At 36.4% G+C, this 18860-nt stretch overlaps 1 protein-coding gene across 4 annotated transcripts in view; it reads right to left on the reverse strand.

Moving 5' to 3' along the window:
• Positions 1-2435: 2435 nt before the first annotated feature.
• The window catches only part of TTC39B (tetratricopeptide repeat domain 39B), a 75396-nt gene continuing 58971 nt past the window's right edge, over positions 2436-18860 (reverse strand). For all 4 annotated transcript variants that reach the window (XM_065656742.1, XM_065656743.1, XM_065656741.1 and 1 more), the window contains exons 10-19: positions 17978-18086; positions 17003-17070; positions 16856-16915; positions 16385-16546; positions 15212-15303; positions 14772-14892; positions 12489-12600; positions 9069-9186; positions 7573-7689; positions 2436-6668 (exon numbers count right to left, since the gene is read on the reverse strand). In XM_065656742.1, coding sequence (XP_065512814.1) covers positions 6572-6668; positions 7573-7689; positions 9069-9186; positions 12489-12600; positions 14772-14892; positions 15212-15303; positions 16385-16546; positions 16856-16915; positions 17003-17070; positions 17978-18086 — 1056 coding nt within the window. In that variant the 3' untranslated portion in view covers positions 2436-6571. The remainder of the gene's footprint in view (positions 6669-7572; positions 7690-9068; positions 9187-12488; positions 12601-14771; positions 14893-15211; positions 15304-16384; positions 16547-16855; positions 16916-17002; positions 17071-17977; positions 18087-18860) is intronic.

Below are 18860 nucleotides of genomic sequence, written 5' to 3' on the forward strand. Positions count from 1 at the left end.
ATTTAACTGCTATAGTGGAAAATTGATAGTTTTTCTGAAGTCTATATAAAGCCTGTTTTAGTAACAGTGCTCTTGGGAAAGCTGGTTATTCTAGGAAAATTGTGCACTAGCCCTGGTTATAACTGGTGTGCATAATACAACTAGCCTTGGCCAGGCCAGTGTTTCAGGCTGTTAAGAATGTCAATAGCTGCTAGCAACTAATTTATACTAGGATCCTTACTACATTTAATGTCAGTGAAGCTGAAGCACCTTAAAAGGGAGAGGACAGGTGCACACCCCCCTCTGATTTTACACTGAAGACAACGCAATTAACAATTTAAGAACAGTTATTTTCATATTAGTTGATTTCATTTAATCTAATTTAGCCATTAAGTCTGATCAGTATTGACCCTCATTTGAGACAACTACCCTAAATTTTCCTCCCTGGAGGTCATCTGAGGAAATGTACCACAGACACCCGAAGTTCAGATGGATGTATGAATCCCACTTCACGTCTGTATGTAAATAACTGTCTAGTTCTAACCCAGAAAGAACACAACGAATTTTAAATAAAGTCTTGCTAAGGCAGTCAACAATTCTGAAAGGGAAGGGAAGGGAAAAAACAAACAAACAAAAACAAATAAAAAAACCCTTCTCAATTTAACTTGGAAAAAGTCTAAAAACATGTTTAAGATCTGGCATTACACAATGTCCATGTTTTTTCCACAACAATGTATTTTTTTCAGACATCTGTCATCCTAAGAAATGGCCATCAGTCATAGTTCTGCAAGGTTTTCACACAGGCACAGAATACTGTTCAGGCTGTACTGATGACAGAGAGAAAGCCTTCATTTGGGAATGCAAAATACCCATTCTCTGCAATTGTCAACAGGGAACTCCAACTACACGTCATCAGCAACTCCTTAGATTTCAGGATTTGGTAGGATCTAAGGACTCAAAAAATAACTACTTTTATCAGCTTTGGTTTCCAATTTGTACATTTTTTCCTTGAATATAGTTTTCTACATCAAGTTTAATTCTGAAGGTCTCCTAATGCTCTGAAACAAGTTAAGCCTAACATAAGCTATATACACGTAGCATTAACCTAATTTTACGTATCCCTCCACTCTGATTTTAGATACTGAAGTAAGAGCAGGTCATTTAAGCATCTCAAAATCATCTTAATACAGTCTTACACCCATTTTACAATAAGAAAATTAAGCTTTGAGATCCACATTTACACGCTTAAGTGTATAAGGATATTAACCTCTCAACTGGTATTTCAGTACAACCTTAACAGTTTTCCCACACAGTGGCATGTCATCGCCACCGAGTATTCTCCACTCTGTGGCTTCAGATGAGGTAGGTGTTGAGCGCAGCCCACTCAGCGTGCAAGCTCTGACCACGTTTTTTTACAAATGCACGACATGGAAAACAGACACTTCCTATTGCTAATGCATGCGAAGAATTTATCTCTTTAAATGAGTGACTAAATCTACAAAGGTATTCCTAGCTGTGATTACTAGCTGAAAAGTGCTTCCCCATAGACTGGAATTGTATGCTTACACTTCTACAAAAACTAATCTTGTATTCATTAAACATGGAATTGCTACACTAGCCATAGGCTCTGATTTTTCACAGAGGGTACTCTTCTACAAACTGCAAAGTGCAGAGCCATAATGCTCAAATTTCTCTATGAAGCTGTCCCACAGAATTTATTAAAAAATGAGTAAATGACAAGACCAGACTAAAACAAACAAACAAGCACAACCCACTGCCAAATTGAGCTAAGGTCCCAGCACCACTGATATCCTTGCCCTGTCTGGAATACAGGAAGTCCAAGTGTTGAGTTGATCAGATTACTATAGTTTAAACTTATAAATGTAACATAACTCCTGCCAAATGCCTGCATGAATGCAAAAGTAGTTCCTATTTTTGCACTTCTACCTTACTTCAGTGTGCCTTCTTTTCCTTCTATTCAATGTACTTCCTTTATTCAATACTTTGCAAGCAGTCTAATCTAGCTACAAAGGTTTTATTCTGGACTACGGTATGTCTAATAATTGAGAGTAAATTAGTGTTTTACAGACAGCAACACATATACAGGAACATCTCCACTATTTTGCCTTTCTGTGAGCAAAGTTATCTACTGTCTTTGTTCTTGTGATAACCATAATCACCATTCTTACCATCCAAGCCACGGTAATTAAGTCGACCTATTTGCTGGGAAGCATCAGGCAAAATTACATGCAACTACGGAAACGCTTAACCATGCCACATTAAAAAATAACTGAACATTTACTTTTCTAAATGTTACTAAAACCAAGCTCTGCCCACATGTAAAAAGATAATTTTCTCCCTGTTTTTAATGTTGGGTTTTAAAAAGAATCCTAAGAGTATATTATGTCTAGTTCTCACTGAATCTAATGACACAACTGATTAACAGAATGAGTTAATTACTATTTATGGCTGTATTTTATACCATTTAAAGGTATTATTTGATCCCCGGTGAGAAATTAAGACTGAAGTAGTTTATTTTATATTTGCTATCTACATTTAAAGAGACCCTTTATTCTCTCCTAGACCTTGATAGCTTTGTACTACTTTTCAGCCTAGATAGCTTGTATACAAGAGCTATATACCCAGGATGGCACGTTTAAACTTGAAATCAGGACTTTTTTATTGATACTATTTTGATAAATCTCAGGTGAAGGTTCTTTAATGCACAACTAGAATACAGTCCCAAATTCAGTACTTGGTAGCACAAGCATAAAACGTCTTTTATTCCTCTGAAGTGAGAATCCATTCCAATGCATCACAATGAACATTGGTAAATGCTCTTAAAACCAGACCGTGCTGCATCATCCCTCATCCCCCATTATTCTGACCTTGGTTTTACTTAAGTACCACATTATATTATGTGCAAACCTCAATACTTCAGAAGCAAATAAACTGCATCACCAGTGCAAATATAAACATTCTTTCTTGAACTATATAGTATAAGAATACACAGAAACAAAAGGACATTAACCATTAAGATTAGTAATAAAATAATTGCAAAGTCTAAGTTTGATTTGTTACAAGAAATTACTTCTTTTATACACTAGTTAGCAAGGTGTTTAAGAAACATAACAGGATCTGATTATTGCACATTTTTCTGGCCATAAGGTGCTAAATACAGCTGCTACCCATATGTAAACAGCCTTTAAGCAGCTTTCTTTTAACGTATCTTTTCTTTCGATTTTTGTTAAAAAAATGGTGAGCTAGGACTTAAAAACCATAATACAATGATCTTTCACCAAAAGACTAAACATACGAATGATATGCACAGACAAGAAGGTTTTTTGTAATATTTTCCAGAGTAGACAACTCTTAATCAAAGAGAAGCTTTGTCTTATAACCAGGCTACCTTATTATTCCTCACCTTAAAAAAACCTCGCATCTATTATCAAAAGTACCGGAATGACCTTCTGTCATAAAATAACTATGTAAGTTTTACCTTGCTTGCTTAAACTAAGGATTTAGCTTTGCTCCTGTATATATTATAATTTCTACTGTTATCAACAGAGGTTATAGGTAAATGCTCAGCTTTGCTCAAAGTTTCAGCACTTTATCCAAAATTCCCATGGGACACAAGCGAGGTGAAGATTATAAAGAGCAGCAAGACTAAATCAAAGTTGTATTTAAGGCCCAGTATAGTATACAACAGGTTAAAATAAAAAGCCATAGACTTTTTGTCTGAACTCTTAGCTACAAATCACTTATCCTGACTTAGACATAATGTAGTAAATGATACTGTGCCAATGATGCATTGTGTTGGGGAGACATGCGCTTCCTCTGCAGCATTTGGAAGACAAAGCATCTCTACAGTCTACTGAGACCTATCTTAACTGAAGGGCTACAAATCACTCTCACGCATACGTATTTCCACTGTTAATAGTAAGTTAGAAAAAAAAATCCAGAATAAAGCTAAGAATCTTGATCAATCAGGCTTTCTAAGACACAAGTTTGGAACAGCAGTAAAAAAAATGAGACAAACTGTAAATAGTGCTTACACTGGGGACCTCAGGGCATCAAATGCTACAGAGAGTATTGCCAATTTGTGTTGATATACCCGCTCTCCGCGTGAGTGCAACAAGGCTGATCCCAAAAGAGACAAAATGTAACATACACAGGGTGTTAATACTGATTTCGGAAGGCTGAAGAAAACAAAGTTCTCTTTCACTCTCTCTGCAGTCAATATAATTTCTGTGAAAAAAGTACACCACTACACGACACTTGTACTAAACTTTCAAATGATCGGCTTCTACTGAAACTCACTGTTTACTTTAATTTTGATTTCTATCCCAAGTCACCTATAAAATGCTATTTATTAATGTAAGATGCTTCCCACAAAAACAAGAGTTCAGACACTGCTTCATGCTCCATCCTGAGAATCTGTAGTCTCATTTCTATTAATAAGTCTTCCGTAGAGTGGATTACTATTTGAAACATAATATAAACCTTTTATCTGTAATTGTTTTCACCACCTTTCACAAGAAAATGAGATGGTCCCATTTGATTGCTACAATCCAATGATCAGATTAAACCAAAATAATCCTGAACAGAAGATGTAAATACCCAAAGGGGTATTAAAAGTATTGTCTGAAAATATACAGAATTTTATCTTTCCTGCCTACAGCTTATAATCACATATGTATACAACGGCATGTAATTAGAGAAGGCGGTAGCATATGCTAATCTCTGTTGACAAAAAGACAAGTATCTTTTGTACTTTAGCTACAGTCGATAGAATATATTTTAAAATAAGCACGCTGCAATTCATCAGTGATTCAGTGTCTCAGGTATCTAAGCTTCCAATCTACATGTGTATGGTTTTACAAAATTTAGTTTTGCATTTTCAATAGGCACAAATCCAAAACAGTGAAGACAACAGACTTTGGATTAGGCTTCCACTTTGAAAGACCCATTATGTGTATTTAGCTAATATTTTTAAACATTTACTTCACCTTTAAGTATGCCACTCTACTACAGATGTATATGCAATTACATGACTCATTTATAAAATAAGTCATAGAAGAAAGCTGTGCTCTCAGTCACCTGACAAAACTAACTATGGCATTTACATTATATTGACTGTTTAATTAGAAACTTTCAGTTACCCTTTTACTGAAAACACGTTTTTCACCTACTTCTTTTGTTCTGTTTTTTTCTTGGGTGGGAGTTAAGGGCAGAGAATCACACACAGGAGCATAGTTACTATTCATTTACTGTGCAGAAGTAAATATACTGGTATTAATAAAATATGGAAATGGACAAGTTTTGCAATAATTAGTGAAATAACAATAATTTGATCTATACTTAAATAAAGTTTATTCTTAAGAATAGACAGCTAGCAGGATTTGCATATATAATGAATTGGGAAACTCAAATTGATATTGCTGTTCATATATTAATGTGAAAACTATATGCACTTATAAATGTATCTCAATTTTACTACACATTTTTGGTAGAAAGTAGAAAGCTGTAATTAAAACATGTACATTTTCTTATCTTCAAGTTTAAAAGCAGATTTGCTTTCTGATGCACAATCAACTTGCGTTGTTATGAGTTTTTCCCATTATTAGGAAAATAATGATCCTTTCTCCAGATCCATGACGGGGAAGATGGGAAGCAATTGGTTTCAGTTGTGCCAAGAATTAATTAGGGTAGACATCACGAAAAATTTCCCAGGCTTTCCCCCCTGGGAAAGACATCCTGTGTAAGTTACAAAATCTCTCTCGGTGCAAGTTTTTTTGTTGCTTTTGTGTTTGTTGGGGTTTTTGTTTTTGTTTTTTTTTAAACAGGCTAAACAAGCATCTGTCAGGAATGACATGAGACTGTTGATCCTGCTTTAGAGCAAGAATACAGAACACAGGATCTCTTAATGTCCCTTGTAGCCCTGCTTCTCTATGACCGAAAAATATCCCCTGTAACCACTTATTTTCAGTGAAACATATCTACAAACACATTATAGCTGTAGCTCTGCTTAATTTTATCTGACAGTGTAAAAATATTGCACTTCAGACAGGTTCACTTTGTTCCCAAAATGAAATTAAGTCAAAGGTGATTAATTTTTTCCTCTGGAACAGAACTTTCAGAATATGATAATGCCAAATGCCGGAAAAGATTATCTGCAGACAATGCATTTTTTTTTCCAGAGGCAGAAAGGTCTCAAGTATACTGCAGAAAATCAAAACTTCACAAAATGTAGAAATTACTACTAGTTCCACTGCATAACCAGCATCTGTTTTCATATAAAAAAATAAAGTGTTTGCATTAAACTTTATTGCACCATCAGCTTTTTTTTAAAATATCCCCCATTCAAGTCAAATATTAAATTTTTATCAAACAAAATATAAGGTCTTCTTTAAAGTATCAAGTAGATACAGTATATGCACTATACAGAAAAAGAACAGTCTAAAGGAATGGCATACATCAAATCAGAGATGACAGAAAACAATAATTAAGTTTTTTTCTTTTCCATGATTAAAAAAAGATTGCAAAAAGATTGTGTTGGCTATTGTATGCATGAAAAAGCGTCCCTCGTCATTCAAGGTGTTGAAGCAGGCGAGACCTTCAGGCTGTCAAGTGCTGCATGAATCCTGAAGTGCAACCTGGACTCCATAGAGTATTCTTTGTAGTTTTTTCTGCAAACAATAAAGTTATTTTAAGAAGAACATTCTTGGCCATGATTGTTTCTATTTCATACATGCACCGAAGTACCAAAGTTAACAGACCTCACTTCTTCAATAGGAAAAAGATGAGTTATGAGACATTTTAAAGCTACATGCACAAACTGAGCAGATACTTATACCAGTACTAACTATTAAATGTCCTGATAAACTGAACCCATGTCTGAGCATCTCTTTCACTTATTTTGATCCTTTCAACAGCCTTCCCAATTATTTGCTGTGAAAAGACAAGCTAGAAGACTATAAAATAGAAAAAGAAAGGATGCTAGCTGAAAAGTCTACGTTCAACTTCAAAACACAACTCAAGCATTATGTAATCAAAAAAAAGGGGGTGAGGGGCAAAAAACTGCATCTACAGATGAATCTACAGATGCTACTCTACAGTAAACCTGGCTCTCTACTGCTCTTTTGTGACAGGATGTGAAAGGAAAAACAAAGGTGGTCAGAAGTGTACTGGCTTTTAACCTACTCCCACTGATGCCTTTGCTGCAGCAGATATAAGCCCCCTGGCTGCTCTTTGGGACAGTGGTGCTATAGATCCCTTCCCTGGACTCTCCAGCTCCATCCCATACACACAGTGGGGCCTCAGCATCTCTGAAGTGTAAATGAAATGGAGACATTTTCCCTTCATACTCTGTCTTGTTCGATATTATCTACTCCACTGTGTTTGAAGAACAGTTTCCTGAAACTCTAAAATTCAACTCTAATGAACAAATTTTCGAAGTCAAGAACACAGATTTATCATTACTTGTATTTTGCAAACAGGCAGCAAAAAACCCCACATGCCTTCATTCCTAAAGCTATTCAGTTATACTTAATCCACAGGCTGATAAAAATTTTTAAAAAATCATCCACTCACTTTGCGATTTCTATGTATCTTATTGCTTTTTCTCTCTCATCCTGTTGTTTGTACAGAAGACCCAACTCATAGAGGGTGAACGGCACCAAGTAACTATCATATTTGATTTGCTTCTCACTAGAAAAACAGAAAATACGGAAGTGGTTAATTACAACCTTTCCTCAAGTGACCAGTTAACTTTTAAATGCAATCACCGCCTGTAAAAGCATAGGGCCAGAGAAAACACTCTGGAAGCTTTTTTACTGGTTAACTCTGCGCATATCAATTTCACCTGTAAAAAGCGGAGATAAAATACTGCCAACATGACCTTCTAGCAGCAAAAATTAATTCTTTCACACTTCCTATTTGTACCATGGTATGTCACCCAAGCTACCATGGACACGACTCCAAGACTGGGATCCTACTGTGTGACTTACGGTGCAAAAATACCCAACCATCCAAAAAGATGACTCGAGATAAAAACTATGCTCAGTAGGTTAGGCAGTGTAATACAAACATTTCTTTCCCACACACAGAATTGAGATCCCCTTATCCTAGCTTGCCTGTACAAATCAGCGGAGAAGTAAGAAAACTCATGTTTTCCTGAACACAAAAAATTCTCAGAATCCTTGCAGCTAGAAGGCACCTCTGTAGATCATCTCATCCAATACCCTGATCAAAACAAGGTCAATGGCAGCAACCTGTCCAGGACTCTGTCCACCTATATTTCAAACATCTCCAAGGATGGAGACTTCACAGACTCTCTGGGCAACCCGTGCCAGTGTTTGACCAACTTGACAATAAAAAATAATAATTAAAAAAAATTTAAAAATCTCACTCTTGTGTTTAAACAGTATTTCCTGTATTTCAGTTTGTGCACTTTACGTCTTGTTCTGGCACTGGGCACAACGGAAAGGAGGTTTTGGGGGTTTTTTTGCAAAAACACACTCTCTTCAGGTAACCCTCTCAGGTCTTCTCCAGGCTGAACGCTTTGAGCTCTCTCAGCTTCTTCTTACATGACAAATGCTTCAATCCTTTAACCATCTTTACAGCCCTTTGTTAGACTGGTTCCAGTATGTCCATGTCTCCCTTGTACCAGTGAGTCCAGGACTAGACACAATACTCCAGATGTGGCTTCAGCAGTGCTGAGAGGGCAGGAAGGATCACCACTCTCGACTTGCTGATGACAATCATCCTAACGCAACTCACGACACTGTTGGCCACCTTTGTTGCAAAGGCACATGGCTGGCTCATGGTCAGCCTGGGGTTGACCAGGATGCTCAGGATTCCCAGGGCATTTTCCGACAAGCTGCTCTCCAGCCAGTCAGCCCCTAGCAGCCTGTGCCGGTGCCTGCGGCTATTCCTCCCCAGGGGTAGGGAATGGCACCTCCCCTTGTTGAACTTCATGTGCTGCTGCCAGCCCATTTCTCCAGCTTGTCCGGGTCACTACGAATGGCACAGATTTCACTCAAAGCTACAAAATATAAAGGTTAAAAGTCTAGTTATGTTATTTTTACCTTTGAACTACTTTACTGAAACACAGTTCAGCTTGCAGGAGTCTTCCCAAGTGTTTCAGGCAGAGGCCCTTCAGTAACTGCAACATGCACACATCATCCATATAGTATTCATTGTGATCTAAATGTGAGATACATCCAAAAATTGGAAGATATCATGAAAGGCAAAATTAGATCTTTGGTAGGGAATACATATTCAGACTCAGGACACTGCTTCTCAGATTTTATGTCTCAAAACATACATAGCCTGCAGGCACAATTTTAAGTACTGTCTACTAAAGAAGACGCATGCATAACATCTATCTCTTTCTCTTTAAATATACAGGCTAAGAAGAAATAAGAACAAAATGAAACATCCAGATATTCTCCAGTCTTCTGTGTCTGGAAGTCAGTACAACACAGGCATGAACTGGCATGAGTTGAAGATTTCTGTACTTGTAACATCTATAACAGCCAGCAAAACCTCCAGTGAGGCTGAAACCTTCTTTGCACTGCACTAGCTTGACAGATTCCTCTGTTTCAGAGCACTGGCAGTAACATGAAAAGTAGCACCAGTAATGTGAAAAGCACAAGAACACACTAGGACTCTGTCCTGCAGAACTTTTAGGCAGCATTATTTGGCAGTACACATTCAAGAAACCATGTTCATTAGTACTCCCATCATCTCTAACGATTAAGAAGCTTCACTAGCAGTGTAGAGTGTTTGGAAAATTCAAGGAAGTTTTATGTTCAATAGGACTGAAAATATCAGATTCAACAGCTTTTCTGGAGTGATTCTCAAATACAATCTTTGCGAGTGCAATCCTCTTTCGTTGCCTTGGTTTATAACATTTTCTGGGTGCAGAGAAGGAAAAGAAGGAAAGAAAACACATATGGATAGACAGATGGCGGCACATACATTAACGATTCAGGAAGCAAAACACCCTCCCTTCAGATCATGTTGTTTACAACTAATTACCAGCTCTCTAAGGTCATGTTAATTTTTTTCTTAATAGTCTGCCAAAAAAATCCTATGTAAACAGTTCTGAAACATGCAAGACTGAAGCATTTTAGGATTCAGTGAAGTGCTTTGCCACTACATTCAGGCTTATTTCTGTCTGTTTTTAAATCCAGAAAGTCTCGATAGATAGTAACTGACAGACTGTGCTTTTAGTGACAGTTAGAGGTGCAGTGGGTGAGTATTTTCCATTCCCTGTTTTGCTAGGCTAAGGTACTGGATTCCTGTGACTGTCTCCTAAAGGATTCATGCATTGAAATGACTGGGGGCAAGCACTGATGTCAGTAAAAGCTTGCTAGTCTTTAACAACTTCGCCTAGTATCTCCCTGGCATTTCTAACAGGAAGGAAGGCTATTATGCCAAAACACTGACAGCAAATGACAGTAAATGCATAGGCCAATTTAATATAGACAACCTTGCAATAAATGTGGAAGAACCATCTTCCTGCAGGCCTCTATACCAGAGGAAATATCATTATCAGGATTACAAAAAACACAACATAACCACAGAATTTAGTTTTTCTTGAAGTTACAAATTCCTCTTTTATATCTTGGAGATGACCCAACTGTGGAAAAATAAGTTTTCCAGAAATCCTGAGGGGAAAAAACAAATAATTTTTATGTCTTTCATCTGCTCCTTCTACCATCTCTATTTTCAGCTCTATGCAACGTAAAACCACTTTCAATCCTTGGCAGATTCCTTACTGTGCCTGTTCACTTGAAGTAAATGGAACATAAACAGCTCCCTCTATCTAGTCTCAATCCCTACATGACCTTGTGTATAATTAACGCGCTTTTTTACAGCACCTTAGCAGCCCTTTAAAGCTATCTGGTACTGACAGCTGTCTCATAAAATAATAATGTATCCTTGCCATACTCTGCTAAGAGCCTTAATCACTTTCTTTGGGTCTCAATTCAGCTGCAATTCTGGTAATCTGAGTCTTTATCTTGTGTGAGTCTATATCATTGAAAGTAAATAAGGCTCATGGATGCAAAGTCCAGAACAAAACTACATTTGACTGCAGATATTATTAAAAAAGATACAGAAAGCAAATAAACCAAATATGCTTCTAACTTAAGTGCTATTTGTATACTGCATATTTCCATGAGAAAAACACACTTGATTGATTTATTTCTGTTCCTTTTATTTTGATACCTTGTGTATCTCTGCTTAGGAATCTGACAGGAAATTTACTTCACTGTTACAAGCGACTAGCACTTACAGCACAAACGTCTGCATGATACAGCACGGGATTCCCAACAGCTTCTGCCAGAGCCCTCTGCACAGAACTCATGGCAACATTATTTGCAGACGTCTTGCATAGTGCCACATTTTGGTTTTAATATGACAACAAAAAATGGAAAAGCACTTGAGAGTTAAGAGGCACACTACTGATTCTGCAGAAATGTGAAGAATAGTATAAAAAAATTAAGGTGGCCAATTCAGTCTTGGCCTTGCAACTTACTCTCATTTAGCTTATTAAACCATCCAGATTTTACTGTTATGCATTTCTTGTATGTCATTGTATAACTTCTGATGCATCACATCAATTTATATGTAAATAATAACTAGAGATACTTTTACATTTCATAATTAATGTTTAAATAAAGTGACAAAACTAACTTTTGCTAAGCTTTTGCTAAGTGTGGTTAAAATCTGGGTTCAATATTAATAATTTTTAGTGAATTACCATTAAAAAAGTTTCATGTGCAAAAATATTTATTCACTGTAGAAGAACTCAAAAGAGACGTCTACTGAGAAGTTCCCGTGACAGATGACAGCAGCCACCAGATAAAACCTGATAAAGCCAGGTACCTCTGCAGTAAACCTGTTGTAATAATGGAACTTAAACTCCTTTGGGAATAAGTTACAGACTGATTCTCTAAACATTACCCTGAGCATCTATGTTTCCAAGACATCAAGAACTAAATATATAATCTAAGTTTATTTGTTAAAAATATGCTTTATTTTACAACAAGCAAACATGTTTTATTTTGCCAGAAAGTAGATACACAGATTCATGCATAGCACTTCATTAATTCCTTAATACCTAGTTATATTCTCCTCAATATGTGTCCTCTGTAGTAAAGTGTGGTGTAAATCGGTTTAGAAAAAGTATTTTTCAGACATTTAAGAAATTAGCAGATTATGTTCCAAGAACACTCTCAGAGACTAGAATGTCTTAGTAAGATTCAGTTAAATTCTGTACCTAATAACCTCACATCCTTGAATTTTCTGTATTCTTGTCCAGCACCCATCAAGCTGGATCAAAGACATATTGAAGAACCACTACTAACTCCCGGGTGGCTCCAGAATTTCCATACTCAGGTTTAATAGCATAGTGCCAGAGTCAACACTTATCTCACAGAACATGAGTAGACAGAGACAAACATGGGCTTTTCTTACCAACTTAACTGATTACTTGCCAGTTTCATTTTGTAGAGCAGCTTCTTCTTTTTCAATTGTTATCAGTAAGTTTTCAGTGAGGTCTGCTCTTTTGCCCACAATTGCAAAGCCATTCCAGACATACATCATTTCCTGACAAAAAAAATAAACAAAACAAACTCATGGAATCGCATAAATATTTAACTGAAGAGTAACCCTTGGAAGGCTGCTGCGCAACATTTTGAGTACATAAAAATACTGCCTACAAAAACTTGTTTTAAACAATACGAAAGGTTTCAAAGCCAAAACATTCACTGTTCAGAAGCCCATGAACAGAGGTATATGCACAACTTCAACGAACCACCCACAATGAACATCAGACATTAGTCAGTTCCATGCAAGTTTACAAAGACAGTCATGTTTACCTCAATAATCATTTAAAGTTGCATAAGAGTATCATTATATTATAATACCAGTATCAGAGTACGCATAGGGGAGGCAAAATGACATTAAATGTGTGCGGACAAAGTTAACTGTGTCTCTAATTTCTGAATGTTCAGACACCTTTTTAATGGATCCTACCATGTATTTTTTTAGATCTTTAAATATGAAACTAAATAGACTTTTATCACATGATAGTTTACCATCACCCACATAACACATCAGCAAAACTGGGTATTTTATGTTCAACTTGTGGCCTCTGCATATGAACTAAAGAAGCAACTAAAAGTAGTTACTTTTTACAGGCTTACAGATAAGTTTCTGTGTGTATTTGTGGGTTTTGTGTGTATGTACAGTATACATATATATATATGTGCACTCAAACACACATTTGTACACCTGTTTATATATAGATGCTATCATCTATAGGTTGTTAACTTCCCTATGGAGCAACAGTGGAAGCAGATAAAACATTCTGGATAAACATGTGGTTCCAGTACACACATCCAATACACACTTCCAATACAATTCCTAAAAAATCTTCTTTAAAAAAAAAAAAAATCAAGGCAAATCCTGGCACAAAGTTTCCCATATGCTTCAGTACAACAGGAAGCAATACGCTTGTTTCAGTGCATTAAAGGTTACCACATTGTAACACATAAAGAGAAACAGAAAATATAGAGTTAATGCTAACCAATACAAAACTTTGCTGAGGTCTTCACTCAGTCATCACAAACACAAGAGTATCATTTATTCTACTGTATCTGAACTGTAATTACACCTCTGAGATTTGAAGCCTGATGTCATTCTGAAGCTGACACAATACATTGTTGAAACATTTCTGCTTATATTTGTGCTGTAACTATGTGGGTTTCCATAGGGGGAAAAAAAATTGTTTTATCAAAGTCTGAAGTGGTGTTACTGACACTATCGACTACATTATGCTTGATTTGTTTCAGTTTTGTAGTCCTGACTAATTTACATTTACTGCAGTAACACCATACACTACGTTCATTTTTGCTTAATCCATGATGGAAAAATTCTTAAATTAACATATAATGGATTTGACAGAAAGACCAAAGCTATATACTCACAATTGAAGAGCACTGTGCTGTACAAGCCCAAGACAACTTTATTACTTAGGTCTTCATAGGTAATTGAGTAGACAGTGAATTTTAAAACTAAAAGATTAATTTTCATTGGACTCCTCTTTTTAGATATCAATGAGCTTTAACATAAGAATTTTCTTCTCAAATTACATTTTTCATCTTCAGTTGTTGCTAAATTATGCAGGTACAAAATTTTTAGCATACATATATGCCAAGTATCATTGCTGTGAACAGACACAAGCAGACTGTGCACTACTAATGCCTTCAGAAGTTAAAAGCATGTGAAATTAGAATAGCATTAGTAAAGTACCATTAACTTCCGCAAATTTTAGTCAGACTCAATATAAGGAAATAAAACCCACCACTCTTCATTTTCACCAGAAGAACATAAAGTGCTGTAGTACTCCTTAACTTCCTAATGAGTGTAGAGGACAAGGACTGAAATCCTGCCAAACGAAAGAACATGAACATATATACTAGAAACCTATGCACATTTCTAGCTGAAAGGTGAATTCAGCCTCATGTGGCAACAGCAGTCATTCTCTGTATGTTTGAACTTTCATGCGAAAAATCTGGCTCTGGTTTTGGCCTGCTAGTGGTTGGTAGCACGATCCAAACCCTAGTACATTTTACAAAAATCCTATTGCATGAACGCAGTAATTCTTAAAAAAAAATGCAGACACATACCACCTGATAATATTCTTTCACCGGATAATGTATTATACTTATCTCTTTTGTATTTGAAAAGAAAAAAAAGAAAACAAGCATCAATACCAAGGCGGGTAATATCAGCTTCACTGGTGGAGAACTTCCATAGCGTCGAGCTTTCCTTACTGCAAACTTCTCAGTTGGGATAGATTTTCCTGCAATTCTCTGTTTTAGACCATCCACTTGTCTAGAACGAGGGAAAATCGAAAACAGAAGTTGCTTTATGTAACTGCTAATTCCTCTTAATTCATTTAGTAAGATTCACTGTTCTCTTCTGATGTATAACATCTTAAATCCTTTCACATCACTTAGACTGCAGTTGCAGGATGTATGTTTGCTGACAAAAGCAGTGTTTTAAATATTATGATGCTAAAAGCAAAGAGGAAAATCAAACAGTTGATGCTTCTAAGTAGGAAGTAAGTCACACAAAAAAAAAGACACTCAAGTAAAAAACTTTTATAGGGGGTAAAAAAGACTGCACAGCTATTTGCTTTACAAATGTTTACCTGAATAAAGATACAATGTCCTCATCAGTTCTTTTCAAATCATCCTCTGAAAGCATACATAGAATTGCTGCCTTCTGGAATACATATATTGCCTGTTTCAAAAAGAAACAGCAACATATTACCACATCTAATTTGCTGGGTTCAGTCAATACACTAAGGACTCAAATCTCTCACCCCACTTGCTGCAGAGAAATGTTTCTAGTAATTTTCAGGCAGGTGGAACTATAGAAGTTTAGCATTTTCTTTGTCACATAATTTATGCTATTTTATTTATTTATTTTAATAATTTTATTATTAACTTTCTAAATAAGTTATTCAGAATGCTAAAGGTGTCTCCTGCAAAGAACAGTAAAATTTATCATGCAAATCAGTGATGAAGAGAAGTTAAATGATGAAGCTATTTTAAAGTCCATTAATGTTATTATATTATCTGTTACGTGAAGAGACACGCCTGAAAAAAACAGAATATCCAACTACCGATCCAAGGGAAGTTCAATAACTTGACTTTGCAGAGAAAGAAAATAAAAGTCCATAATTCTATTCAAGACATTTGCACTTCATGTTGAATATACTATTCTTGTCCTTTTTTGTCAAGAATTGGATGTATTCCTTTTTCCATTAAGCATAATAAAACAGTAACTAAAAAGAAACTATCAAAAATTATGTATCAAAAATTATTTGCACATTGTGCTTATTTCATACTTTGAGTAACATTTTTACAAGGAAAAGGCAGATACCCCAACTTTTCGCATGAGACCCTGTCACCAGCAGCCTTCTCATTTTATGTCACGAACCATCTGCTGACTAGGTGTGCTCTCATCTGTTTGTAATTAACTGACAAACACAGTTCCTTCAGCCAGGTTTTATTAGTAAGTGTTAGAACGTGACTTGAGATACAGGTCAACAGTTTTCCTCTTCTTTCACACAACTCTGGTAAGTACCTCTGTTTTTAGAGAGGCTGAAGCACTGGTACTTATCGCTCTGGTGTTTCAGAATGTGAAATAAAAATTCCTCCTTAGCCACCCAGTTATACCTACCATTTTGGTGGCATTGTGCCTTTTCTTATGAGTTTCAGAAGAAAGCAAAAATTGCACTTGCTATGCAAACTGAAATGCAAATTTAACTGCGGAGAGGCTATTGGTGTATCATAAGAATGTCCACCTGCCCACTTACCTTAGACCACCTGCTCTCTTTGCTGAGCAGGTCTGCGTACCGATATGCTTGAAGCCAGTTCTGCTGGAAGGTGTAGCACCACATCAGCTCCCAGTAACAGAGATGATGAATCTGTTTCCACTCTTGCTGGGCTGCTATGCATTCTTGGAACTTCAACTGGGCCTACGAGGTATTTAAGTAAGAATGATGAAAACTGGCTCAATTCCAGCTCCACATGAGAGCCATGCGTAATTACAGAGCAAATTCTTTCCTAGCACCTAAGTGGAGAACACCTGACTATCAAAATAAGATAAACTTTCCCTTCGGCCTCACAGAAAGAGAGATTAAATCAACATTGACACTGAACTTTAACAGGGAGAAGAGCTTAATTGTTGGTCCAACTAAAATAAGTTACTTAGATGAATTAGCTGTATCTTCCCCAAGTGGAACTCTGAACAAACAAAAACCTTAAAAAGAAAAAAGCTGATTTACCTTTTCAAAATTTCCTTTCAGAATATCTATTCTGGCAGCATAAAATAGAATAATTGAACCCTTGAAAGGAGATGAGAAAAATAACCAGTTACTATTTCAAGCTTGAGGAAGCACACTGCTGTTATAAAATTTATTGAGAATACATACATTTGGAAATTTCTGGAGGTAGGGTTCGAGGAGACTGTCTGCTTCCTGAACGTTAGTTTCTCCCGTACCTAGAAAATATAACAAACCAAACTCAATGTACTTAAATAACTGAGTTTCATAGATTAGGATTTTGGTTTCCAAAACATATTATGGCTTTAAGAGATTAACGGATGACTGCTTTTATGCAAAAGCAGAATTATTTCATCATATTGTGTTTCTATAAAAATAAATTCTTGTCCTGAAGGTACTAAGTGCTTTTAAGACAGTAAATGTCTGTAAGTAGAAACGGAATAGAACATATGAATATTCTTTAAACTGTTTCGTTATAGATCCTGTATATTCTTAAATCCCTTTAATTATATTTTTATAATCCCTTTAATTGCTTTAACAAGTTAGGAAAACAATTGTCAGCTGTGTCCTTTCCTAATTTTTAGCTCAATAATGAAGTACAGGTGATACTGAAAGAAATGAAGTTCTCCTTAATTTCCTGATGAGCCTGAGGGACGAGAACTAAAATACTTCCAAACTAAAGAACGTGAAAACATGTGTCACAGGTGCACACAGAATTAATGGTGACTTTCAGCCCCATGTGGCAAAAGCAATTAATTCTCTACATGTTTGAACTTCCAAGTCAATTGTTTGAGAGTACAGACTCCGTTCTGGAGATAGTTTTCACAATATCTGATGTTAATTTATGGATAAGGACTCGTTTGAACTTAAAAGTGTTTTGTGGTATTTTGCTGTTGCATGTTGAGACAGCCCTGCAAATGGAACAAGGTGTTGGTATAATGGTATCTACCCTCACAGTTTCTGCAGATATAGCTTTGTCAGAGATATTAGTTTCAGGTCAAATTAAGTGTACAGCAATCTCCTGCTACAAAGCTAATTTGCCACAGTTTGAAAATTCAGTTCAAAAAAATCACAATATCTATCATAATGTGTAGCATGACTGAACAGCTACACAGTGGGTCTCACCAAGGATTAAGGAGATGTAAGTATGATAAACCAACAGGGTGAAAGTACACAGAATGGCCCTCAAACTGCTGCCAGATGCGCCTTCCCGTAGTTGACAGAGGCCCAACTCCTAAGAAACATCACAAACACATGCAGAATTAACTATCAGTATACAGAGTTACTATTAAATAGTTTTTGGCTCCACCCAATCCAGTTTTTCATTCAGATATAAATATTTCGTAATTCAGCATTTTGTTATCTCAGATACAACACAACCTTCTACTAAAATAGTTCTGCCACAGCTGATAGCACTCAGCAAGAAGATTATGCTAAAACTGAATAAAATTACCCATGCATTTCAATGCTCTGGTGAAATGGGAACACCACACAGATCATGCAGACACACAGGTCTACATCCCTTCCCCGCTATTCTCTGGCTATGAGCCTTTCAGAATAATGTCATTAAGTCTATGCTCAGTGAGAACCTCTCTGAACTGTTCCAGTGCTACCTGTCAGCAAGTCTTCCTTCACAGAAATACCTGGTTATCCTCAATTCTCTTCAATCAACTCAGCCACTGTTTTGAGGTTCTGTTCAAAATATTAGCTCTGCTGACACATCAACTTCTAGACACCATTTCCAGAAGCTACAATAGAATTTCTGTGTGCTGAAAAAAGCAATCCAGATTCACCGAGGCTTATTCAGCTTGTTAACACATGAAACTTCTTCCAATCCATTCCAGCTTATGCCCATTACATGACAGCTTGACTGCTTGGAAGATTGTTGAGACGAGCTCAGAAATGCCCTGTACAAGAGCAGTGGCTCTTCAGGAACATATTGCATTTTAGCAGTTTTGCCTCAAAACAAATAACAAGAGTTTCATTGCATAGTAACTTGATGAGTTAC

Source organism: Caloenas nicobarica, chromosome Z (assembly GCF_036013445.1).
Source record: "Caloenas nicobarica isolate bCalNic1 chromosome Z, bCalNic1.hap1, whole genome shotgun sequence".
NCBI classification, from domain to species: Eukaryota; Metazoa; Chordata; class Aves; order Columbiformes; family Columbidae; genus Caloenas; species Caloenas nicobarica.